This window comes from Haliotis rubra, unplaced genomic scaffold, assembly GCF_003918875.1.
Source record: "Haliotis rubra isolate DU_JTF1 unplaced genomic scaffold, ASM391887v1 Scf495, whole genome shotgun sequence".
Taxonomy (NCBI): domain Eukaryota; kingdom Metazoa; phylum Mollusca; class Gastropoda; order Lepetellida; family Haliotidae; genus Haliotis; species Haliotis rubra.
The window spans coordinates 555,531-582,522 of NW_025767185.1; the positions used below are offsets into that span (position 1 = coordinate 555,531).

At 43.1% G+C, this 26,992-nt stretch overlaps 1 protein-coding gene across 2 annotated transcripts in view; it reads left to right on the forward strand.

Moving 5' to 3' along the window:
• Positions 1–26,992, forward strand: part of LOC124291541 (uncharacterized protein CXorf58-like) — an 89,126-nt gene that overhangs the window by 5,398 nt on the left and 56,736 nt on the right. Inside the window, exon 2 of one of the 2 annotated variants that reach the window (XM_046728555.1) lies at positions 7,561–7,872. In XM_046728555.1, the coding sequence (XP_046584511.1) occupies positions 7,565–7,872 (308 nt within the window). In that variant the 5' untranslated portion in view covers positions 7,561–7,564. The remainder of the gene's footprint in view (positions 1–7,560; positions 7,873–26,992) is intronic. The other variant, XM_046728556.1, reaches the window with a different exon arrangement.

The window sequence follows — 26,992 nt, forward strand, 5'->3', positions numbered from 1 at the left end:
TCCCGGATCGGCGCTTCCTCCCAGTGTTCCCAGATCGGCGCTTCCTCCCGGTGTTCCCGGATCGGCGCTTACTACTGGTGTTCCCAGTTCGGCGCTTATTACCGGTTCTCACAGATCGGCGCTTACCTCCGGTTTTCCCGGATCGACGCTTCCTACTGGTGATCACGGATCGAGGCTTACTGCCGGCATGCCTGGTTCGACGCTTCCTTTTGGTGTTCCCTGATCGGCGCTTCCTCTCGGTGTTCCCGGTTGGTGCTTACTACTGGTGTTCCCAGTTCGGCGCTTTTTACCGGTGTTCCCAGATCGGCGCTTCCTCCCGGATCGGTGCTTACTACTTCGGCCCTGTGGCGGTTCACACGGGTATCGAAGCCTATCACCTGTTTCCTTCACCACAAGGGGATAGTGTTCGAAGCTTACATCGACGACTGCATTCAGGCGCAGACTGATCATGCCCTTCTGCTTCGTCACATGCAGTTTGCGATACAGCTTCTTCGCCAATTAGGCTAGTTAATCAATCTGCAGAAATCGGAACTAGCCCCTACGCGCCGTCTTCAATTCTTTGGAGCAGTGTTCGACACAGAGGCCAACAAACTCTTTGTCCCGAGAGATTGTTTCTGCAAGATTCAGCGATTGGTTTCTCTGGCACTGGCGCAACCCAGGACGCTTCGTCAGTGGCAGGAGCTCCTGGGCCTCTTGACGTCGGCTCAGGCGTTCACCCTCAGGGGTCAACTACAACTTCGTCCCTTGCGGTTCTCTCTAGCGCCTTACATCAGAGTGGAAGATCCCGTTGCCTTGATCACTCTACCTCTGCAGCTCCATCCCCATCTCCGGTGGTGGATGGCAGATTTGAATGTTTGCGACGGAGTTTGTTTAGGGCCATTTGTTCCGTCTCACCACCTGTATGTGGACGCATCTCTACACGGGTGGGGAGCTCATCTTCTCAATCAACAAGTGGCAGGGCAGTGGTCTCCCGGCGATCGCACCTGTCACATCAACGTTCTGGAGTTCAGGGCAGTTATGCTTGCAATCAGTCACTGGCAGGATGTCCTCAGAGCAACATCCCTCATGATCTGATCGGACAACGCAGCGTTGGTTTGGCATATCAACAGGATGGGGTCCACGGGGTCTACTCAACTGCTACGGTGGACCCAACGGTTCTTCGATCTGGTGGACAGTCTCCACATCATGGTACGAGCCAGTCACATCCGGGGGTGGAGAATGTCATCGCCGATTCTCTTTCTCGACCGAGTCGTCCCTCTCCAACGGAATGGAAATTGCATCCTCAGGTGTTCCAGACGTTTTGCCTTTCGCTGATGATGCCGACAGTAGATCTCTTCGCCACCCGCTTCAACCATCAGCTGTCTCGGTTTGTGTCACCGATTCCGGATCTTCTGGCTTGGGACCTGGATGCTCTAGCCATTCCATGGGACAACCTGAGTGCCAACGCGTCCCCACCAGTGGCCCTTCTTCCTCGCGTATTAGTGAAGCTACTTGCAACTCAGAGGATAACTCTGCTTTTGGTCGCGCCCTATTGGCCGGACAGAAGTTGGTTCATAAACCTCCAAGACCTAGCCGAACCAGATCCTGTGCCTCTTCCCGTTTGACCCGATCTACTTGTTCATCCTTACTCCGACCAGCTCCATTGGTCTCCGTTGACGCTCCATCTGCACGTTTGGCGCATCTTCATCGGTCATTAACGGCTAAGGGCTATTCTAAGCGTGTAGCTACTGCCATTACCACAGCGCATCGTACTTCTATGAGGTCACTCTACGATGACAAATGGAAGAATTTCGAAGCGTATTGCAGGAAGAAGGGCATCTTATCCCCCACTACGGCGTCCCCGCAGGTGGTGGCAGAGTACATTCAGCATCTCCAAACCTCCAGAAAACTCAAAGGTTCTACGCTATCTACCTATTTGGCGGCTCTTAACACAGTTATTGCAGCGGCCTCGGGTGTGAAGGTGTCCACTGTCCCTAAACTCCAGTCTCTCCTCCGGTCTTACAAACTGGCTGACCAATCTCGGAAGTTCAGGCCTCCAGCCTGGGATCTTTCCGTTGTCCTTGCTCATCTTACGTCAGCTGATTATGAACCTTTGGAGGAGAAAGATTTCGAACATGTCTCCTTTAAGACCTTCTTTTTATTGGCCTTGGCTACGGCGGCTCGTATTTCTGAGTTGCATGCTCTGGATGTCTCTCGGGTACGGTTTGAAGGTCTAGACATGCGAAAGTTTTCCTTGGTTTGTGGTGGGATTTCCTTGCCAAGAATCAGTTACCAGGTCAGCCGGATCGCACTTTCACGATTCCGCTGTTGTCCACCATTTTGGGCCCAGACGACACTGAGGATCTGTCCTTATGCCCGGTGCGTGCATTAAGGATTTACCTAGCTGCCTCGCAGGATCGCCGCAGACTGCGTAAGAGATTGTTCATTCCATTGTCTACTGCCTCCACCCGGAAGTCTCCCGTACTACCTTGGCGTTTTGGATGAGAACTACGATCCTGCATGCCTATGCCTTTGCTGAACTACCTCCACCGTCAACGGCGAAGCCCCATGAGACGCGTGCTCTTGCCTCCACCATGGCTCTTCACAGAAATTGTTCCCTGCAGTCAATCATGGAGGGCTGTTTTTGGTGATCAGATCCAGTGTTTGCTTCACCTGAGGGACCTCTCAGTTACAGACGTGGAAGTTCTACATCAATTCTGCCCCCTTGGTCCTGGCACAGCAATTGTCATCGGCCCGTGTACGCAGATAAAGCAATCCTTCCTTGGTCGGTTTTGCTCTGTACCTGTACATTATCAATGTAATCCATATCTTGGTACTTTTTCCTCTTGGGCTTAGATCATTCTCACCTATGGGAATAGGGCGTGTCTGCACTGTCATTAGTTATGACTTGATAGACTGTGAGGCCAGTCTTGTGCTACATGCAGAGATCATCGACACTCCGCTTACTGACCTCTACTCTCTGAGCAATTACGTCAGTGAAGTGTTGATTTCCGATTACCTACATGGTTTTCGAAGCGTTCTGCTCCTGAGTCCTTTCTCACCTTTGGTACGTTAGGGGAGATTGGTACTGAACGTTAAACTAGTTGAGCATCCGAACTATTCCCTCTTTCACCGCCTTCCAGCGTGTATCTGTGGGGGGTAGTTTCGAAGCAGGGACTGGCCAGATTAAGGTCCTCGACTTTAATTCACTGGGGTCACCTGATAAATCGTGGGGCGGCGGGGCCTACTTGCCAAACTGCGTCCTTTTGCTTGTCAAAAGTTGCGGCCGAAAACCACAATAATTCGGGAGCACCCACTCCCTAGAGTTTTTGTGCTGTGTAAGCCAAGGGGTTACATGAAGAAACCCATCTCAAGTTGGAGTTTGCATATCGGTAGTTGGTGCTTTCTCCTGGCCTCCTTGGGTTATGCGTTCTTCCTGGTGGTAGTAACGGGGTAATCTGCGACCCGCCTACCAACCGTGGGATTGTGCATACCGTGAGATAGGATAAGTTTAAAAATTTGTAAATTTTATTATAAATTGTATACAGTAGAACATGGATATAGCGAACACGGATATAGCGTACAAACGGATATAGCGAACAAATTTAAAAGTCCCGTCAACAGTCCTTTATAATATCATTAAAATTATACGCGAATAACGAACTCGTGAGTAGCGAATTAACGGCTATAGCGAACTGATTTACTACCCCCAAGACCCAATTAACGACGTGATTAGCGAACTCACTCAGTGTCAGCTCAACCACTTAGCGGTACAGTATACATCAATCTTGTTGGCGGTGAATCAACATTGATTGATGGTCATTAATTAATTAACAAAACAAACATATCGTGTTTAACCCATTCAACAACCGTTTTCGTTGACGAGGGTGGTATCCATTGCCGTAGTATGATTGGCTGCCTTAGGTCACATGTCTGATTTTCACCAATCACGATCCTTATAGCAGACTGTGGCGAAAAAGCGTCATTAAAAACCAATCTTTATCCAATAAAATCGCTTTTTACAACTGTGAAAATACTCTCGGCAAGGGTACAGTGATATTGTTGATGTTCCAGAGCTGTCGAACGATACCAGACACCACACGATTCGCCTCGCATGTTATTCATACGAAGCTTCGAAAACGGAGGTATTTCCCGGTGTTGTGTCATGTTAACGAACGGAAAGCCTGATTACATAAAAATGAAAATATAAAAGAAAAAGGCACGGGCATGTTAGGACATGTAACAAATGGAAAAAAAAATCGCTACAGTTTTTGCTTCTTTCGTGGTTTATCTGGACACTATAAATGTAAGCTTGCATTTTCATTAAAAAAATAAAATAAATTTATTTAAGTTGTAGTTGTATTATTTCAATTTTATTATAAAAATAAACTTCATATTTATCAACATGATATAGGTAATGTCTGTGAATGTCTACATCTCTACAATCCAAGATGGCGGTCAAATGTGAATAACGAACAACGGATATAGCGAAATTTTAATTTCTTGGTATCCGTGTTCTACTGTATTTATATACTTATCCTATCTCACGCGATAGGACCCACCCGACCTGCCCCACATCACAGATTACTAGAAGCTCCAAGACGAGAATGACAGGCACAGGTGGTCACATGATCATCTGAGCGAGCGGCATGCTTACAGAGATGATTGACAGGTGTTGATGTCGGAGTGAGGGCAGAGGTCAGGGCGGGTCAGAGGCCAGCAAGATTTGATTCAACTTAGCCTACAGCACGTTTCCACACATGGTCGTAGAAGAAGAGAAGGTGCATACAGTGAGATAGGATAAGTATATAAATATACAATTTATAATAAAATTTACAGTTCTTTCATGTAAAATAAAACAGAATTAGTTAATATCAATGTTTGAAAATATACACTTATTTTTCTGACATTGAAAGTTGTATGCTCAATCAGAGACCATATACCGATATATGGTCTCTGGCTCAAAATAGCAGTTGAAATATTACTCCATTATGAGACCTTTGGTTAACGATCTAAACAGGACAGAGTTACCACCCTTACATTATGCCGTAATTGATTCCATTTGATTCAGACTGGTTTCCTGTCTAGTCCCTAAGCAAAAGATATGTATAGTGATTTTAATCACAAGTATGTACAAAATACTCAAGATTCATTATAATTGAACTACAAGCAGTAGGATAGATTAATTGTGTGTATTTTCATTAAAAAACTTCACTTCAATGAAAATACCTGTACGTCATTGGCATTAGGCTTAGTAAGCGTCATGCAATGTATTGGTTTTTGCTTTATATAAAATATTATTGAACTGTATCAGCCTAAGCTATTGCATGACATGTTTGTTATTTTGATTTACTGATAACTAATGAGCATGCAATGAGTTGGCGAATATATCTATGATAAATGATGCCCAGTGTAAAATCTGAATCTTGCTTTGTTTATATTTCAAACAAGTGCTTTTTTCAGAGCACAACATTTGTTTTCACACCTGATGTATTTCACTTGGTACTGGTGACAAAGACCATGTGTCATTTTGTTGTAAACTGTTCAAGGATTTCAAGGAATCATGTATGTGTAATGTGATCTTACAAACACTCTGCAATATGGGGATAATGTTTACTTCAGCATATTTTCCAAATCATCATTAGCAATTCAGTTGAATTAGGGTCATCAATGGCATTTCAGAATGATCATTGGTGATTATCTAAAACATATACCCGAAATCACTAATAGGCCTTTTTGAAATCCAAATTTTAAAACTTATCCTATCTCACATTATGCACTTTCTCTTGTTCTTTTGACACTGGAGTGCAAAAACAACACTCTACCTGAACACACCCTGTCTCAATCTATTGTGCATGTGGTGCAAAGCCTGCATCTTGTTCAACCACATAACACCCAACTGAAGTCATTCTCTTTCATGTCATCTTATTCTTTGGGTGCAGACGTTCTATCGAAGAGAATTGTTTTTCTCTTAAGATTTTTGTTTTGATACAATAATTAACTTCCAAGAAATTTGCATGTATTGTCATGATTGGCAAAGAATGTTTTCTCCACCATGGCGCTCCACAGCAACTGATCCTTAACATTCAACATGGAAGGGTATTTTTGGAATTCTGAGATGGTTTTGGCATTCCATTATCTCCAAGACTTGCCAGTCTCTGATGCACAGTGGCTGCATCTGTTTGGACTGTTTCTGGTGCAGCAACTGTCAATGGCTGGACAATGCAGATAGACTGCCTCCCCAAACAGTTGTAGGATTCGTTACTCTCTTGTAATATACAGAATAAACAATGTAATTTGGAATTATCTTGTTGTTATTATTCCTTTTACCTCTTGCTACCTCTACTCTCATGAGCAATCACATTAGTGGAATATGAATTCGGAATCCTCCTGTACAGGAGAAGGATTCTAAGCATTCCGCATTCCTTGACCATTAATGGCCACTAGCTTTGGGGGGCAATAAGCAAGGTCACTGATGGGATAAAGACGGAACATAAAACAGAGACCTGACCGAGCTGTCCCACCTTACATCGCTAGCTGAGACCAGAGACCATATAATAGATCTATTATATGGTCTCTGCTGAGACCGAGGACTGAAAGGTTCTGGGGTCTGGGGTCTGGGGTCATTTGTCTTTTCACTAATGATAAGTTGAGAGATCACACAATTTGGGACTGCCCAATCCCCAGGAGTTTGTGTAAAGTATCGCTAAGGGTTTTTCTGAAGCAACCCAAGTCAAGAGAATGATGTCAGTTTGGGGTCACATGGTCAACCAGAGCAAGCCAGTGACTTTGCATGAGCTAACAGTGACTGGGCTGTGTTTGGCCAAGGTGTTAGAAGAGGCTGAAAACTTTGTTAAACGTCATTTCAACCCCAGGGACGTAAGAACATGAAAAGTTATAATGTGAGATATAGTCAAAATTTGGTATTCTCAAAGTGATTAGGTTTCAAAACATATACTTGATAATGCTGTGAATGATGATTTAGTAATGTGTCAAAAATGGCAGGATTTACGATGGGTGTAGTTTGCAGTAATGTTGCCCTCCCTGCAGTGAGTGGATGATACCAAAGATGAGTGAATTTCCCAAAGAATTCAAAACTGGGAAGTTTGTTTATGTCCGTGATGTATTTGGATATTTCAACTTAAAGTGAAGGTTGAAGATTAGGGACATATATTTTACGATTTATATAGGAAATGATCAAACTTAGAATGCTGGCACATTCTCCGATGGCTAGGTAGATCTAGTGCATAATCATATTGGATATTCCTGAAAAAAGATACTGTTAGAATGAGACACAATGTTAGATTGTTATTCAATTTTGAATAGTATGTTGCAATAGACTATCGCTATCGCAATAGTTGTTTCATGCATTTATGTAAATATGTTACATATTTGTATCTCTCTAGTATCTTTCCCCCCCCACCCCACCCCGACAAAAGTTAAAACTTCATTAATTTTAATTCTTTTCTGATAGACCTATGTTTGATTCCATGTGTTTTCTTTTGTTGATTACAAGTGTGTTCATTATTATGATAATGGATGTTTTGTCTTGTTTGACATGTTTTTATCTTCTTGTGCTAGAAGGATGTCTGAAAGTCCTGAATCAAGACGAAGCGAACAAAAGAGTGTGACTAGTCGCACATCCATCAGTGTCAAGTTGCCTTCTGCAAGTTCTGGAGATGGATACAAGAAAAGTAGAAGTCCAGATCGAGCCTCAACTGGTGATGGGAAACTGACACCACTGACTCCAAAATCCCATGAAAGCAAGTTTTCAGTTTCTCTTGAGGGCAGAGAGTATGTACACACTCGGCCAGCCCCTACACCAACAAGTGCAAAAACACTGTCCCCTTCCCCTATCCAGAGCCTCAGACATGGAGCCCACAATCAGAGAGAGTAAGTTCTTTGATTTGTCATAATCTGACAAACTATTTATCTTACCATATGTCTTAATGTTCTGTAACTTCATACAATTTTCTATATTCAAAAGTTGCAATGGATTTCATAAATATTGCATTTATCAAATAAACTTGAGTGTATCCATGGGAAACACATATTGTTCGTACATGTTCCTTCATATTACATTTTCTACACATGGACTAGCTGTCATAAGGACCTTGGATGGACTGTCATCCCTATCACAAAGTGGGAAGTGCTTGAGGAGGCAGACTGGCGTTATAGTCTGTTTGCAGTGAAAACGTACCGATGAATTTCACTTTAAACAAAAAAGTAAATCAAATAAAGTGAAATTGCGATTGTGAATCCTCATAATTTTACCTTGCCAACTGAACGTTTAAATCTCAGAATTTTATTCAACTTAGGATAAAAGTTGTTTAACAAACGATCAAAGTTTCAAATCGCTGTTATTGGTTTGTATTACAAGGGGGTACGCTCAGTAGTTGGAACAGTGAAACAAATGCACGTGCGGTGCGTGATGAGCGATAACTTAGGCCTCCATGGAAACCAACCCTTCTTGTTCTCAGGGTTTCATTTAATGTGCATACCCCCTTGTAATACAAACCAGTAATAGCGATTTGAACCTATGATTTTTTGTTAAACAACTTTTATCCTAAATTGATTAAAATTCTGAGATTTTAATGTTCAATTGGCAAGGTAAAGTTATAAGGATTCGCAATCTAATTCACTTTATTTGATTTACTTTTTTGTTTAAAGTGAAATTCATCGGTACGTTTTCACTGCAAACAGACTGCAGATGAAGTTATCAGTACTTTTGTGACAGTTCAAACCCAGCTTTAAAAATATAAACAAAGCAATGAAATATAGGGACTATGACAGTTTTACAAATAATTACTGGCAGGGGTGGATACAGCTTTTTGAGAAAGTGGGGGTGCACAGTTCATTTTCACCTGTTTTCACAAAGAGTTAAAATGGTCATTTATTAACTTTCAGGACAAAATGAAGTGGGTGGGGTGTGTGCACCCCTGCACCTCCTCTGGATCCACTTTGACAGGACCTTTTACTCCAAGGATAGCTTAAAAAGTGGAGGCCATTTTGTCAACAACAAAAAATTCTCATCTTCACACTTTGTATATATTATTAGTGTGCATGGTTGGCCTGTATGTTTTCAACACCATCTGTCACAGCAAGCCAGTAGCATTTGAGGATGGGGTCAAAATTTAATGATATGGCAGTAGATATTTTACATTTTTAAACTGATCTGATCTCATGTTGTGTACTTTGCCTTGTTCTTTCAACTGTAGAGTGAAAACAACCTAAACAAAGTTTCCAGCCTTTTGTAACAAAACACACTTGCTCCATCTGTTGTTGTAGGCAGTCACTGGCCAACCATGTGATACCCAACTGATGTTTATAGGTGCAGATGACTTGTTACAGATTGAGAATGTTCCTACCATCATGTAAATCTCTACAGAGGTTTCTAGATTGTTATTTTCACCTTTATTCACCTTAGAACTCATTGGGAAGGATGACTTATTGAGGAAGAGGAAGGTCTGCTCAATGTTCAAACAGACTTTATTGTTTCATGAGCCCCACTCATCTAGCAACCATTGCTCACAGATGTGTAGCTGAGCTATGCACTGCCATTCCTGCAATCTACAGGATGATAGCAAATTTGCATTCCATTGGAATTCATGCTCTCATCGGACCAGAGACAGAGAATACAAGTCCTGTTAACAGGCAAGAAATCCAAGTGCACCTCAAAGAAGGCTTGTTGTTTCATTGACGACATTCCAAGATGATCCTTCAAACACATTCCTCAGTGAGGATGTTCATCACTTCATAGTGGCAGCCATCACATTGTCCAATCCTCAGACGCCTGTCCTGTCCTGTCGATTCCATCTAGAGCAGTGGTTGTGAGGGATTCAGTTGATCTCTTACCACGGTTGGTCACTCCTGTCTCCGTCAGCTTCGTCCATCCTCGAGATTTGTCGATCCCTCCAGGTTTGTAGATGCCTCCAAAGTTACACAATCTTGCATGTTGATACATCATTTTCTTGGGGACGTTTTCCACTCCCTATTCCTCTGTAATGCCTGCGTGGGTTACAAGAGAGGGTAGCATTGAGATTGTGGATCCTTCCACCATGCAAATGTGGATTGTTGACAAGATTCAACTTCAGAAGAGTTCTTCAGCATCGGATCAATCATTTTTGTACTTGGGGTTTTCATGTACAAGGTCTGTCAGCCATCATTACATTGATTTGTTTGAGTGGCATTCTAGAAGGTGGTGGAATAGGGATGACAAGATTTTATGGATGATCAACTTCTTTATTTTGACAATGGCGACGTTTTGGTATAGATTCTTATACCGTTTTCAAGCATATGGGGGAATGAAGGGGTACACCAGTTTATATACAAAATAAGATAAAGAGATACCAATAACAAAGGAGGGAAAACAAAGCATCAAAGAAAGTTACATGATGAGCTACAGTAGCATGATGATGAGCTAAGATAACATAAATGAGATGAGTGGGATTACCATGACAATTAGTGACTGTAAGTTAATTAGGCAGAAGCCAAGGTGGTGGGGGATTAATTAGTGTACCCCTTCATCTATCTATTGACCACCACATGTATTGCGTCGTCATAGCATTGTGACGTCACGGCCAGAGTTAACAGTTACTGTTCAGTTTTACCTGATGATGGGGCCAGAACAAGCCCTGAAACGTACTCAAGAATAAAAAGAAGATGTAACCCAGAAAAAATCTCTATGTTTATTATGTTTTTATCGCGAAAACATCTGAGTTTCGGCCATTATGCATATTCCGCTGGAACTCACGTGACCTTTCTGCTCGTGACGTCATATGTGTCCGCCATATTGCCAAAGAACAAGCGCTACAGCAATACAAATCGTGTTGTTTCTGTCGTTTTTGTAAATGGTACGATGGTGTATTCCGTTGCCTGCGGGTGCACGGAATCATCAAACAATGGAAAGAGCCACCATTTCTTCCATTTTCCAAGTAAAGAGACAGATTTAGGCATGAGAAATGCTCTGATCATTCCAAGTCGGACGCATATGAAAGAGACATGCACACGTGGGGTATGAAATCCAAAAGCTGGGCTGAAGAAGGAAGAAGTACCCACGAGATTCATATATACTCCATCATTCCCTGTTACAACTTACTGTCAGTGGTAATTTTAACATAAATTAGATCAAAGTCAGATTGCCAGTCAAATTGCCCCCGCTACAAATTGCCCCAGCAAATTGGTCAAATTGCCCCGGAGTTTTGTTCAAATTGCCCCAGGGGGGTAGTCAAAATGCCCCAATTTATTTAAAATGATTAAATATAGGCCATAAATGCATAGTTTTGTCAACTTTGATATTATGTTCTTCATATAAAAGTATATACATAGTTATGAGTTTACTAATGGAACATTTATCAGAAATATTACTTCCTAATAACTTTTATATGAAGAACCTAATATCAAAGTTGACAAAAACTATGCATTTACGGCATATATTTAATCATTTTAGATAAATGTGACCAAATTAGAATGAATGACCAAATTTGCTGGGGCAGTTCGACTGGTACCCATGAGATATATGTTATCAAAATCAGTGAGAGATTTCATATAAGCTTGAAGATATTTCGCTATAACGTTCTATTTTTCCTTATCCTGACTCATGCTTAATTGCTTGTCTCCTTCTTTTTGTGAATGATAGTGGAACACTTGAATCCCCTTTTGAAGCTCCCTTCAAAAAAGCGGACGTAAAATCACTCACCCAGTGTTTTCTCCCGTTAGCTGTTTTGGCAGGAAACTGCGTCACATGACCCCACATGTTTTCACTCTCCCCTTCTTCGCCCTAGAGGACGGTTGTGAGAGCGCCTGGGTCCCCTATACGGCGTTATATCCTTATATATTTAGGCCTTTACTACTAAATTAGCTGTATATGGCATTTAGGATTGATATACCAACATATGGTTTGAATTTTTGTCTGAATTATCTGTTTATTCACATTGTTGACATGATTTTCATCTTGTTTACAATTGATGAAAACTTGCATTCGTTGCAGATACCGGTTGTAGGTTGCTGATCCGCATTTATTATGTCCTAATTGTACCTGTACATGTTCTTCCAGCTTTCGCTGTAAACTTTGTCAGCATTTATCTGAATTTGAATTGAATAATTATTTATATTCCATTCTTAGACGTGCCAAGGACAGGTCTAGACGGCTATTACAAGTCATGTCTAAACCGAGTGATTGCGTTGATAACCGTTTGTTGCTGTCTGCTGACATTCACCATTCCAGTGGTTTACTGAGTGCTTCTACGGAGCATGTCGCTGTGACTGATGGCAGCTCCGTCTCCAAGAAGAGGTCGTCTACATCAACTATAACCTAGGGCATCGTCCTCTCAGAAGAAGAAGTCGTCTGCAGACAAGACTCCGGCGAAGTCTTCACATGGGGCAGCGCATAATACGAGGTCCTTTGCTGCAGAGATCATCCCGGCAGACGAAGTAGACGTATATGGCGAGCCACCCATCCTCATTCCTGAAGTAGCAGTGACGAAGAAGGTGAGGTCTTCATCTACAGTAACATCAGCAGTCATCTCAGCGCAGTCAGACGTTCTGTCAACGCAGACATCAGATAGAGATGGCAGGTCTTCACAAGTGCAGCAGTCCTTGGGAGAAGCCTCAGTACTCTCAGATGCGTTGTCCGCAGTGCAGCAGCAGCAGCCGTCATCGCAGAGTTTCAACCCGGGTGTCTTCATGCAGCAGTTTACGCAGCAGATGTTGGACCTGATGGAACGGAGGTTTGCGCAGGACAAAGCTGCGACGAAGGCCCCATCTATAATGAACCTGCATGAAGGACAAGCAGCCTGCAGATCGCATCCCGCTGAAGATAGTAGCCTGCGTGAAGGAGGAAACCTACGTGAAGGATCACACACTCAACGATGTTCCACGACATCTTCACGAGAGAGCCTGCCAGTATGGACAACGATGAATCTGCAATAGATATTCCACAGGAGCCTTCGCGCAGGAGCAGAACCAGAACCAGACGTTCACCGGAGCATTGCAGATCATCATCCTCAGATACGGACAGCCATCAGGAGCCTGCGCTCAGGCACCCTACATACCGTAGAAGAGAATCTACACCTTCACGAAGGCACAGAGATACGTCTCAAGACTCCAGGGAGGATCCTTATCTGAATCAGTTGCCTGCACGCAGGTCTCCGTGCAGGTCTCCATGCAGGTCTCCACGAAGGTCTCCACACAGATCTCCATGAAGATCTCCACGCAGGTCTCCACCCAGATCTCCCAGCAGGAAGGAGACACAATGGCAACCATCTCAAGAACAAGAAGCCTCTAAATCCGAAGATGATGGGGGAATCATATTTTCCGATACAGAGATCAAATCTTGGAGGGCAAATGGATTACAACTTGCATCACCTTCTAAAGAGGATAATGAAGCATTCACGTATATGATGTCTAGCGAAGACTTTGATACACTTACTCTTCCACCCATCGATCCTGCCTCGGATGTACCGGAGAACCTCAGCACAGCCTTCAGGAAGGCAGCAAAGTTCTAGACTCAAAGCGTCCCACCATTCAACATCAAGAAGTTCTCTCTTCACCACATGGAACCCTTCATGAAGGCCCCAGAGATAGATGAGAACTACTACAACTCCCGAGCTAGGACTTATAAAGTGGAGGATAAAAAGTTGGCACAACTAGACGTACTAGACCTTCTTTGGTCTAGCCAGGTCAAGAGCCATCAATGAAACCCTCATCGTGAAGTTTAGAAACTCGACCTCTGAAGAAGATAGAATGATCTACTCGGCATTGCTGACCCAAAAGAAAGATCATCAGTTCATGTCGGAACATCTGGCATCCACATCAGCGGCCTAGAGGGAAAACCTACTCGACACCATCACAAATCTACTCGAGAAGGAGGCGATCGAAGAAATAAAACAGGAACTCGTCACGCCCGGTTTTTACTCCCCAACTTCTTAGTACCAAAGAAAAATTCCGGGGAAAAGTTCCGACTTATATACAACATGAGGAAATTCAACCAAGATTATCTACGCAGCCCCGCAAAGTTCAGAATGATACATCTGCCTCAACTGCGACAACTCGTACGTCCGTTAGACTACCTCGCCAGCATAGATCTACAGGATGCGTATCTTCACATCCTGATACATCCGGACTCAAGGAAATACCTACGATTCCTCTTCAATGGACGTCACTTCCAATGGAAGGTTCTACCATTTGGAATATCGTCGGCCCCCTGGTTGTTTACTCGAGTGACAAAGCCAATCATCACATATCTACATCATCGGGGTCTACGCAGTGCATTTTACCTGGACGACAGGATTCAAGCTCATCAAGATCCCAGTCAACTCAGACTGCAGCTAGACTTCACAATCAGGCTATTCACTCAACTAGGATGGCTAGTAAATCTCCTCAAGTCGGAACTAGAACCCACACTGGATCTGCAATTCCTAGGAATACGGCTAATCACATCGCAGAATCGCATAGTCGTCCCAGAGGAGCGTTGGTTCAAGATACAACAAATGATATCTAAAGCACTACTCTCTCCATTACCACTACGAAGTTGGCAGAGCCTACTTGGTCTTCTCATGTCAGCATAAGACATGACACGCAGAGGAAGGCTACAACTGCGCCCACTACAAGTGTTTGTGAACGCTCATCTAGACAGTCTGGACTCATTCGGACTACCGGACGGACTGAAACCATATCTCTTATGGTGGACTCGGAAGTCGAATGTTTGCGGAGGAACCTACTTATCAGAGCCGGACTACAACACTCATCTCTACGTAGATGGATCACTTCAAGGATGGGGAGCCCACCTCGACAACAGGTGGCAGCAGGGAAATGGTCGAATCAGTTGCAAAGTCTGCACATCAACATGCTCGAGATGAAAGCAGTAATAAACGCCTTACTACACTGGTCCAGCATACTAAGGAACGCACAACTGATGATCCATACGGACACTCCACAGTGGCGTTCTACATCAACAAACAAGGATCAACAAGGTCAAGGAATCTTCTAGACCTCAGCTTTCATCTGTTCAGTATAATAGACAACCTGAAAGTCGACTGAGAAGCATGTCACATTCCCGGAGCCAAGAATGTGATAGCAGACGCCCTATCTCGTCCAACACAACCATCCCCGACGGAATGGATGTTACATCCAGAAGCATTCAGATGCATCATACAGAGGATAGGATCTCTGCTGATAGACCTGTTTGCTACAAGGTTCAACAAACAAATACCAACATTCGTCTCTCCGGGTTCCGGATCCACAAGCATGGGCAACAGATGCTCTAAGCATCTCCTGGGTAGGACTAAACACTTACGCGTTTCCACCTCCATCTCTAATACCGCAGGTGTTACAGAAAATCAAGCAGACGAAGAACCTGCAACTGATTTTGGTCGCGCCCTACTGGCCAGCGAGGGTGTGCTTTCCCATCCTCGAACAAGAACTTGGAAGTCCTACCCTACAACTTCCAGAGTGGCCGAACCTACTAATTCATCCGCACACCAAGCAAGTACATGGAAATCCAACAGTATTCCAACTACACGCATGGAATGTATCAAAACTTGCTTGAAGAAAAGAGGATATTCCGCCAGAGCAGCGAACGCAGTCACACTAGCTCTACGTAGATCAACCTGCAGCTTGTATGACGACAAGTGGTAGAGTTTTGAGAAATATGCATTGAGGAGGGGCTTCACGGCGATGAAAGCAACACATCCTCAAGTGGTGGAATACCTTTGTCATCTAAGACAAACAAGGCGGTTAAAAGGTTCAACACTTTCTACATACCTACCGGCCCTCAGCACAGTTATCACCATGAAGACGGGTGTGAAACTGACCAAAGTACCAGAGATACTGGCACTACTACGATCTTTTGAGTTGGAAGACCAACAAAAGAAATTTAAAGCGCCTGCTTGGGATCTCAGCGTAGTCTTACAGCATCTCACGAGTGACGCTTACGAACCACTAGAAAGGACATCCTATGAGTTTCTAACACATAAAACTCTGTTCCTGGTTGCCTTGGTAACAGCAGCTCGGATGTCAGAAATACATGCTCTGGACTTTGAACGAATATGATTTGATGCACATCGCAACATCATACATCTGGGATTGAGATGGGATTTCATAGCAAAGGAACCAACTGCACGGTCAGCCAGACAGACAATTCCACATCCCAGCACTCTCATCAGTCCTTGGGCCACAGGATACTCAGGATCTATCCTTATGTCCAGTCAGAGCATTGAAAGTCTACCTACAAAGGTCTAAGACGAGGAGACGAAAATTCAAACGCCTTTTCATCCCTCTATCTTCGGAGACACCTACAGAGATCTCACGTACAACAATATCAATATGGATGAGAGCCGTCATCTTAAAGGTCACATGCAACGTAAAACACAACTTTGCAGATTCTGATACCTTTCGGTATGGACTTACCGAAACAAATCATCAAAAATGCAAATTCAACTTTTAAAGTTGAAAAATAACGCGATGAAAAAACCCGTGCGAAATCGTAGTTCAAACGATTCACTAATTTTCCCCAAGCGCTTGGGGGAATTCAATTCAAGTGGTTTCAACAGCTGGGCTGCGCTCATAGCATGTGCACAGTGAAATAGGTTCCCTCAGCTTTGAAGCGGGTTGTCCGGTGAATACTCAGTGAATGTTTTGTAATGTTTTGTTGATATTTCACAGGCGCGAGCTTTTTATATGTTATGACAGTAGATTAACTGTTTATATAATTTCATTTGTCTATTTCACGACACATTCTTCTTACCGAGTCACTTTCTCAGTTCGATACTGAAAAGCAATGTCATTATTTAGCGTTGACAGAATTTCTAACTGTGATATAGATATGTCGTTGTTACAGACAAAACTCAATGTCTGTTTTATTGACACCTATGTGTCTGCCTGCCTGTCTGCTAATGACCATATTCAATACACAGCTGCGATCACTGACCACATGCAATTTGAACTTAACACCAATCAGGCTATACACCATAAACAAAATGCATTGATTTATGGCCCTAGTTCGGTCTCTGTCACATTATGTAATTACACAGACAGGCAGGTGTGATACTTGTACACATGAGATGTTATGATGTCTGTTGATTGCAAAATGTTATACACAAAAAATGAGCATGTATTTACAAAACCCAACATCTCTATATATACACACACAATGAGCCATGCAAATGCAAATGAACAAGCAATTACACTTGAGTGCACACCCACCCGCTCTACCTGGGTTCGGTATCCCGGCTGCATCGTTTCTTGGGAAGTAAACCCAAATACACAATATTGCACTTTTGATTTGCGATTGTACGCTTATAATTTTGTTTATATGTTTTTTCATAACCAGCAATGTATATTATATGTCATGAATAAGTGATAATAAGTGTTTTAATTATGTTTGATTTTTTTGTTGCATGTGACCTTTAAGGGCCTACAAAGCAGCAGGACTTGAGCCTCCACGAGCCTCCAATCCTCATGAAGTCAGAGCACTGGCATCGACACTCGCTCTACATGGAAACTGCTCCATCTCGACAATACTGGAGGGCTGCTATTGGAAGTCAGAGACGGTGTTTGCCAACTACTACCTCAGAGACATTGCTACTGAAGATGTCTCGGCATTCACCAGTTTGGGCCTCTTGTTGTAGCACAACAATTGACGGTTCCTCAAAGGCTCTGAGATGAATCTCACCCTTTTATCACATGACTTGTAAAAGCCAACGCTCGGAAGAGTTAGAGCTTAGAGTCCATGCGCACGTCTAGGATAGGCTAGCATTCGTGACAGACCCTATACTTGTAAGGACTTACTCATATATGATGAAGGGTCGCTTCTCCATTTGATGCGAGCATCAAGACATGGAGTCGTATAAATCCACACTCAATGTCAGGAGAAGCGGTTCCAGAGAAATCTGACAAGTTGTGGTCCCCCCAAACTCATCAGAGGAAGCTGGAAGGAAAGATCAGCATAGTACTGTAAGAGGTTCCCTCAGGGAGGTATGCAGGACGTAAATCAGCATGGAATCCAGAGTGGCTTGACCCACCACCGGTTCCGTTGGATTCTACAAGCAATTAAACATGAGTTAGGATAAGGAAAAATATGTAATTTTGTTATTAAAATTGATATTTTATACTTATCCTGACTCATGAGGTAAGCCCTCCCAACCTCCCCTCATGGCACTCTGGATTCCCTGAAATCCAGGTGTTGGGCGCATAATTCGGAGAGAGTGAAAACGTGGGGTCATGTGACGCAGTTTCCCGCCAAAACAGCTAAAGGGAGATAACACTGGGTGAGTGATTTTACGTCCGCTTTTTTGAGCTTCAAAAGGGGATTCAAGTGTTCCACTATCATTCACAAGAAGAAGGAGAGAAGCAATTAAGCATGAGTCAGGATAAGTATAAAATATCAATTTTAATTAAAAAATTACATTTTTGGTTTGGAGCCCTAAATGCTGCAGTCTACCCGAAACATTGCCGAATACAATGGCAAATCATGAAGTACTTGTTGCTTTCATTGTTTTCCATTTTGTCCAATAATGCACGTCGGCATCAGACTCACTATTTGTCAGGACTGTGTGCCGTGAAAGTTGTTCTGTATTCACATTGGCTCACAAAATGTCATTCTAAGGCTATGATCGAGTACCATAATTATTTCCATAACCAAAAATGAGGGAAACATACATTGTCCTGACTAGTATGTTATAATTCACCAGTTTTCGGGGAATAACTTATCTGCGTCGCGTATATTATCTCTGCTCGACCAGGCTGGGATCTTCCATGGAGACTTCATACATTATTAATGAGAACTAGGATACTAATTTTTTTCAACAAAATAATTGCAGTGCAATTTTTGTAGCAGATAATTTCTATTTTCCCCCAGAATTATTATTTTTTAAAATCCCAGACACTCTGCAGTCACCCATTTGACACAAAATGAACTGAAATCACATTTTAAAAATAGTAATTCTTAAGGACTGGTCATATATTTATAGAGGTGGGCTAAGTTGTGAGCTAAAATCAAAGAGGAAGCCATCAGCAACAGGCACATATGACGTTATATCACGTGATACCCCCTCAGCTCATTAACTGTCGGGTGTTTCCGTAATAGGCTGAAATACGAGTAGGTTAAGTTTTTATTGCTATTTTACAAACTTTTTGTTCAATTTTAATCATGGAAGGTGACTTTTAGAATATCCTTTACATACAATATATCAAAAGTTTTGTTTTCGTTTCGTATTCTCCTTTAAGATAAATTTGTCAAATTCTGATTGGTTGATAGCCAAAGCATACCAAACCATGTAGGTGGATTTGCCAGGGTGTATGAACTGTACACCACGGCAAATCTGTCATGTGACACACTACACGGGGTGGTACGAATGACCTTGATCTTAGATGGAATGTGGCTGCCAAACGGCTGATTGCTTCGAAATTTTAGAGTTGGCGTACACAATAATGAGTATAAACAGAGCAATATAATTGTTGTCATAATTTCTTATTTGTTTGTGTCAATAAATATATCCAAAAAATAAAATGTTTCTGTATTTCACTTGTCGTTTAACAAAACCTCAATTCAATATTTTTTATCATAAACTAAGCAATCCTGAGTTATCTCCCTTTATGACAGTTCAGGAAAAATCATGGCGAAACGTTTTCCGTCTCATTCTGCTGATAAGTGTATGTTGTTGTTAGAGATAAGCTAAAGAAAAAGACCTTAAGGGTAATACATTCATCACACGGTGTTCTGAAAGGGTGTGCGGGACTGTAAGACCCTTGTAAAATCCGTATTTCCTGAGGCGGGCATCTGATTTACAAGGGTCTTACAGTCCCGTACACCCTTTCAAAACACCACGTAACTAATAATATCTCCCCTTCAGCTTCAATCACTTGGTCCATCTCTTTTGACAAGTTCCAGGAGTGGGAAGGGTCTGCAAGTCTGCAAGAGAGCCTGCCCTGACGTCCGACCCTCCCTACCGATAGTATTTGGAGCTTCAACTAGCTCAACTGCTTCAATTCATTGACACTTGACTGAGTAAGATCTTCGGCCCTCCAGACAGATGGGTGAAGCTACAGAGACAAGTCCCATGGGCACTCACATAATCGATGTCCATGTGACAGTGGCAGGAGCTTGTTGGTCTTTTTTGGTCAGACCAGATTCATACTCTCAGGAGACAACTGCAGCTACAACTGCTTCAAGGGTTCCTATGTCTGTTTCTAGATTTGCCTGCCATCATCTCTCAATGAGTATCTTCAGTGGTGGCTGATAGAGTTGAACATCTGCAATGGAGTCTTCTTGAAGCGTTTTTAAATGTTGGGACTCTCAACTTCTCAATCAATGAGTGGCCAATCATGGATCAATCCCTGCAGTATCCCACTGTTCCGACAATCTTTGATTGATTCAATCAGACAACGCAACAGTAGGCATGGACATCAACAGAACGGGTTCAACAAAGTGTCCAAGTCTTGCTATCCAATTCTTTCAACTGATCGACAATCTCCAGCTCAATGTCTGAGACGGACACATTCCTGGAGTTGAGTTTGTCATTGCAATCTCATAGAGATTGTCCATTACCAACTGAATGGAGACTTCATTTGCCTGAGGATTGGCACTCCCAAGTGGATCTGTTTGCGACTTGATTCAACACTTATCTGTCGATGTTTGTATCTCTGATACCAGACCCACTAACAAGGGATCATGATTCTCTGGTGATATCCTGTGAGGCTCGAAATGCTTTTGTGTTCACTCCAACAGACCTCCTGCAAGTGCTACACACGAAGCTTGTCAACCAAAAATATTTGTCTGAATTTGGTCACACTCTCTTGGCCAGCGAGAAGTTTGTAAATTTCACAAGACTTACAAACAAAACCCCCTCTGTCTCTACCACCAAGAGATGACTTTCTGATCCATCCACTTTCTGACCAACTCCACAGACGTTCATCTTCATGTTTGGTGCATCTTCAGAGATCTCTTGTAGTCGAAGGTTACCCTAAGAGAGTTGCCAAAGCAATGACATCAGTTCACCATATATCCACTTCTTCCCACTATGATAGCAAGTTGAAAATGTTTGATTGCAAGGTGCATTGTGTTTCTTCCCTGACTACTGCATTGGCACAGACAACTGCTGAGCTACTACATCATCTTCCCATTTAAGGGAAACTGAAAGGTTCCACTGTATCTACTTGTTTCACAGCCATCAACTCTGTCTTCCCCCCAGCTATTCAGAACAAGATCTCTACAGTTCCAAAACTTCTAATGGTTGATCAGTCAAAGAATTTTCAGCTGCCAGCTTGGGATCTATCAGTAGTTCATAGGCAGACACAAAGGTAGCATTGTAAAAATGATTATTATCGTTGATAATGTACAAACGTTACTTCTTTTCTCCCCCAAAGTAGGTGGTACCCACTATATCAAGATATATAAGAATAGAAGAAACTCACATTCCAAAAGGATTTATCTGAAGTACCTTTGTAAGATTCTAAAGTGGCTTTGTAAGATTCACATGTAAAGTTATGTAAGATTCACACAACAAGGCTCCAAATGGTTTTGTTTATCCACTGAATATTTACTCACAAGTTACCTTTCATATTTGGTATTGCTAGTTTCCTTTGAGTGTACAAGTATTTTCTGTCTTCTGGGTCTCAGGAATATTTATGCTGATGAGTAGACATGTAATGAAAATACCTCCACCTAAAATCATGGTTCTCAGTCCCTAGTTTGCTTGTACAATAAAACCGTTAGGAATGCATAGTGCCTGTATGATAGTAACAAATGATGTATTTCAGGTTACACTTAGTTCAAAAAGAAAAGATTCAAGTTCATCTTGGGTTTGAAACACATATAGGATTTGAACGTGTACTCACAGTGTAAGGCATCTGCCAATTTGCTGATTAGAGATTTACACAAAGTATGTGATCTCAACTACCTACTGTTGATCTTTCATATTTTGGAAACCACACTGGCTGAGTGGGTAAGATCACTGACTTTGTGTGCTGGTAATTAGGTGCCTCACTCTGAGGGGGAAAGAAAATAAAATATTAGAATCTGTACTTTACTCAGAAATTGTAATTCCAAATATAACATTTCTTACAATGAAAGATTGGACCCCAACTGATAGTACCATGCGGTCATATGATTCCGTGGTACTTACGTTTCCGTGGTATTTTCTAATGACATAATTCCTCACGAGCCACTCGCCAAATCGCGCCACCTATCGATTGTTTACGTTCATCAGTTGATCGGCACGCATGCATTACAATTTTATGCGTCGCAATTTTATGTATAGCAGTCATCTACTATTAAAAACTAATGCAATTTTATGTATATCACGTAGGGTCATCTCTAAAGTTGTTTTTTCACTTTTCATTTCACGTATCCCGTATCAACTTTACATATTTTATGAACTGGAAATTTATGCTGAAGAAATGTGACTATTGTGTTAATTCTACAAAAACGTTTACTGTATTACAATTTATCAACTTCGTTGTTACTGTAAACCTACATTGACACTCCCGGATTGGCTGTTGACAACATGTGAGATTGTGACATGTGCTGTGCGCCTGTAATTTGATCTGAAGGAAATACCACGGAAACATATGACTTCACCAGAGTTTGTGCACAATGGCCGCCTGTTGTCCGATACGGACAACAATGAACTTCAGAATGACAAAAGTGTTTTATTGACATTAAATGATACAAAGGTATGTCGTCTAACACTATATTATGTTTATATGACTTGGCAATATGAGCGCTCATATTCATAGTCGTAAATTTCTTAATACCACGGAAACCCGAGGGTATAAATTTTACTTATGAGCTCAACAGCCAGATTTTCCATTTAATGCTGGAACAAATGAGGGAGTGTCTGAGGCAACCAATTAACTATTAGTCTATATTACTCTTTTTGAAAACTAATATGATGTAACTAAGTTATCCTCTTTCATGACAATAATTTAAGTTACTAAGAGCTGAACTGTTGTTTACTAATGCCAAAGAATTTTGTTATGATTGAGAAATACACAGCATATAATTAGACTTTATAAAACAAATTTGAATGTATATTCCTGAATATGTGTTATTTAATCACCAGATCTGAGGTTAGACTCAGGTAATTAGAGCAAGTATTGCTGTATGCTGGTTAGCTGATTGACAGTCAGGTATTAATGGAACTCCAACAGACAATCCGATAAGAATGGACGACATGGTTGGAACTGATAACTAATCCACTAGTCTGACTTCCACTAAAGCTAAAGGTTCCCATGTAACTAAAGCAGTGCATCTCATGGCAGTTCTCTACAACTGTAAGTAGTGTACTTAGAGCAATAAAAGTATCAAGTGCGACAGGGTGTAAGTCAGTGAATCTGTACATTTTTCCTTATCCTGACTCATGCTATTTTGCTTGTCTTCTTCTTCTTGCGAACACAGTGGAACACTTGTATCTCCCAATTGAAGCTCCCTTCAATGTAAAATCACTAATTAGTACTCACCAAGAGTTGCCTCCCTCCTAGCCATTTGCGCGGGAACGGGGGTGCCACCTCTTCCACATGTATCACTCTCTCCTTCTTCGCCCAGTGAGCAGGATGTGAGAGCGCCTGTGTCTCCCTACACATTATATCCTTTGTTTATTCTTAGTTATTTACCTCTTATAGGCTTCTATAGAGGTGTAGCTAGTATCCTTTCAACATAATGCATTGATATTTATTCGTGTTTCTACTGTTTTATTCACCGGACGCCGTGTTTGTTCAGTAGATTGCGTTGATGAAAATCTGCACTATTTGTAAATTACGTTTTTCTGCTGCTGACCCGCATTTAATATGCCCTAGTTGTACTACGCCATGCTCTACTATTTCACGCTGCAATTATTATACTAATTTATCCAATTCTGCCTTTGATAAATATTTATTTTGAGTCTTGAGACGCGCAGCAGATAGGTCACGTAAACGGACTTTAGCCATGGCTAATACACCGGAGCCCCTAGCCTGTCAGCTGCTGTCGGACGACCCCCTCCCGTCTGGTGTTCCGCTAGAGTTACCCTCGGAGGAGAGGCGTGGGACACAGTCCGCTATCTCCAAGAAGCGACCTGCATCCCCGGACATCCCGTCGTCGCAGCCAAAGACTAGAGGGCTTCCACGTCGTCACAACGCAGACTCCGCACCCCCAGGGCTACATCCACGTCCAAGGGGAATTTAACGAAGTCCAGCAGAACTTTCTCAGCCGAGATTGTTCCCGTTGCAGAGTTGGGCCTGTATGATGATCAACCGATCATCATACCTGATTTACGTCGGAAGAAGCGGCCAGTGTCGGCAGCTATAACATCAGCGCAGATCAGCACGCAGTCTGAGGCACCTACACTGATGTCAGAGAATCTTCCTGAGGGTCCCGTCGCTACCATCGTAGAGAAGGCAGCAACTACTTCAGCGCAGACTGTCCCAGATGACCTGATGAACCACATAATGAAGTTGATGGAGGATCGCTACGGTCTACAGAAGCATCCATCCCTGAGCCTTCGCGAAGATCCCAACATAGACATCACTTCAGAGGGACCCCCAGTCAGCGAAGCTACTACGAAATCAGCGTCGAAAAAGCCACCTCCGCGAAGGGCGACCCAGCCCGCCTCCACGAAGGACCCTGATGCTCAGCATTCACGGAAGGCTTCACGAAGGACGACTACATCACCTACCTTGGACCTTGATGACCAGAGAGGAGGTTCGCGAAGCAAGAACCTTTCATCCCATGACTCCGACTCAGACTCTCAACCTTCACGAAGGCCTTCACGAAGGTTAAGTCATCACTCTCCAGGACCGGACTCAGATGAAGCTTCGCGAAGGTCTTCGCGAAGGGATCCTACTACAGGCTCCAAGTCATCTTCACCTACAAGATCATCAAGGGATTCACTGAGAGCTTCGCGAAGCTACCAGCGTTCACCAAGGAAGTCTCCGCGAAGGTCACCGTATAGACGCCACTCGTCTGTCCGTTCACCACGTCGTTCTCCTCGCGGTCTCCATATCGATCGCCTCATCGATCACCTCGTCGATCCACTTACAGATCACCACATCGGTCATCTTACAAGTCCTCACGGAAAACCCCAGACAGGTCTCCTTTGACGCCACCCGGCAGAGATGTACATGGATACAGGACTCCACCTCAGTCACCATCGGAGGAACATCAACATCTTATCTGCGACCGGACGTCAGAAGATGATGGTATCGTATTTTCCGACGCAGAAATTAGATACTGGATGGTGAATAACCTGGAACTATCCTCCCCATCTAAGAACGAGAACTCAGCCCACACATATCTTATGAAGGAAGATGATGCTGATACAATCACCTTACCTCCGATTGACCCGATAGCAGCGGTACCATCTAATCTGGATACAGCCTTTAGTAAAGCCACGAAATCACAGACACCGCATGTGCCTCATTTCAACGCTAAGAAGTTTGCAGGTCACAACATGGACCCTTTTCACAAGGCACAAGATATCGATGATAACTATAAGATGATCAGCGATGCCAAGTCCAAGACTTACAGAATAGACGACCGCAAGCTAGTCCAGATGGAAACCATGTCAAGGAGGATGTTCTTTGGTCTGAACAGATCAAGAACGGTCAACGAAACTCTCCTCACGAAGTTCAGAGATTCTTCATGTGAGGACGACAGGATGATTTACTCGGCCCTCCTCATGCAGAAGAAGGACCAGCAGTTCCTAACGGATCACTTGACAGCAGTATCCGCAGCTATAACTATGGCTCGTCGTCAAGGTCTCCTCGCCTCCTGTAATTGAGGTGATCAGTTCACCGCATCACTCTACACAGCCCCGTGGTCATCACCGTCAATCTTCGATGGAAGCATAGACAAAGTCTCTAAGGAAGTCTCTAAAGACTCAAGAGAGGTACTCATGATAAAGTCGATGGATACACTAGCCAGGGTCATCAGGCAAACTTCGCAGAGGTACTCAGGCAAATCGAAGTTCTCCGGTCTACAGAAAGCACGGGACAGGAAGATGGCAAATGTAAGAGGAGCAAAAGAGTCTTTTCGTCGCCCGTACGGCAATTACAGGGGAGGATCTGGAAGAGGCAGGGCACCCAGAAGCTCCCGCAACTATAAACGATGAAGGACAGGTTTGGAACGACTGGAGTCTTCCACCCCCAGCCGTTCCAGTACAACCATCACAAGTGGGTGGACGCCTTCAACTGCACTGGGAAAACTGAGGATTCCTAGAGGATCCATATGTCTCCAACATCCTACAACACGGATATCGAATCCAACTACAGGCCACGCCTCCGCGTTAAGAGAAGCTGTATCAACGCTCCTAACCAAGCAGGCAATAGAAGTACTGGACCAAGTAAACATCGAACCAGGCTTCTACTCCCCAGTTTTCCTAGTGCCCAAGAAAAATTCCAAGGAGAAGTTTCGTCTCATCTACAATATGAGCACGTTCAACAGAGACTATCTACGCAAACCGCCAACGTTTCGCATGATACATCTACCACAACTACGGCACTTAATTCGTCCCAGAGACTACATGGCCAACATAGATCTGCAAGACGCATATCTACACATCCCGATACATCCCGACTCCAGGAAATACCTACGGTTTACACTAGACGGGCTGCGTTACCAATGGAAAGTACTACCTTTTGGAATCTCATCGGCCCCGTGGTTGTTCACAAGAGTGATGAAACCTATCGTCTCTTACCTACATCGTCTAGGACTACGCAGTGCGTTCTACCTCGAGGACGGGATACAAGTGGATCCAGATCCACAGCGTCTCAGACTACAGTTAAACTTCATCATCAAGCTACTAACACAGCTAGGATGGTTAGTAAATCTACTCAAGTCGGACCTAGAACCTACGCAAGATCTGCAATTTCTAGGCATTCGATTTCTCACGGCACAGAATCGTATCGTCGTACCGGAGGACCGATGGATCAAGATCCAACAGACAATCCCTCAAGCCTTACTCTCTCCGCTACCACTACGACAATGGCAGAGCCTGTTGGGTCTACTCACGTCAGCTCAAGACATGACAGTCAGAGGCAG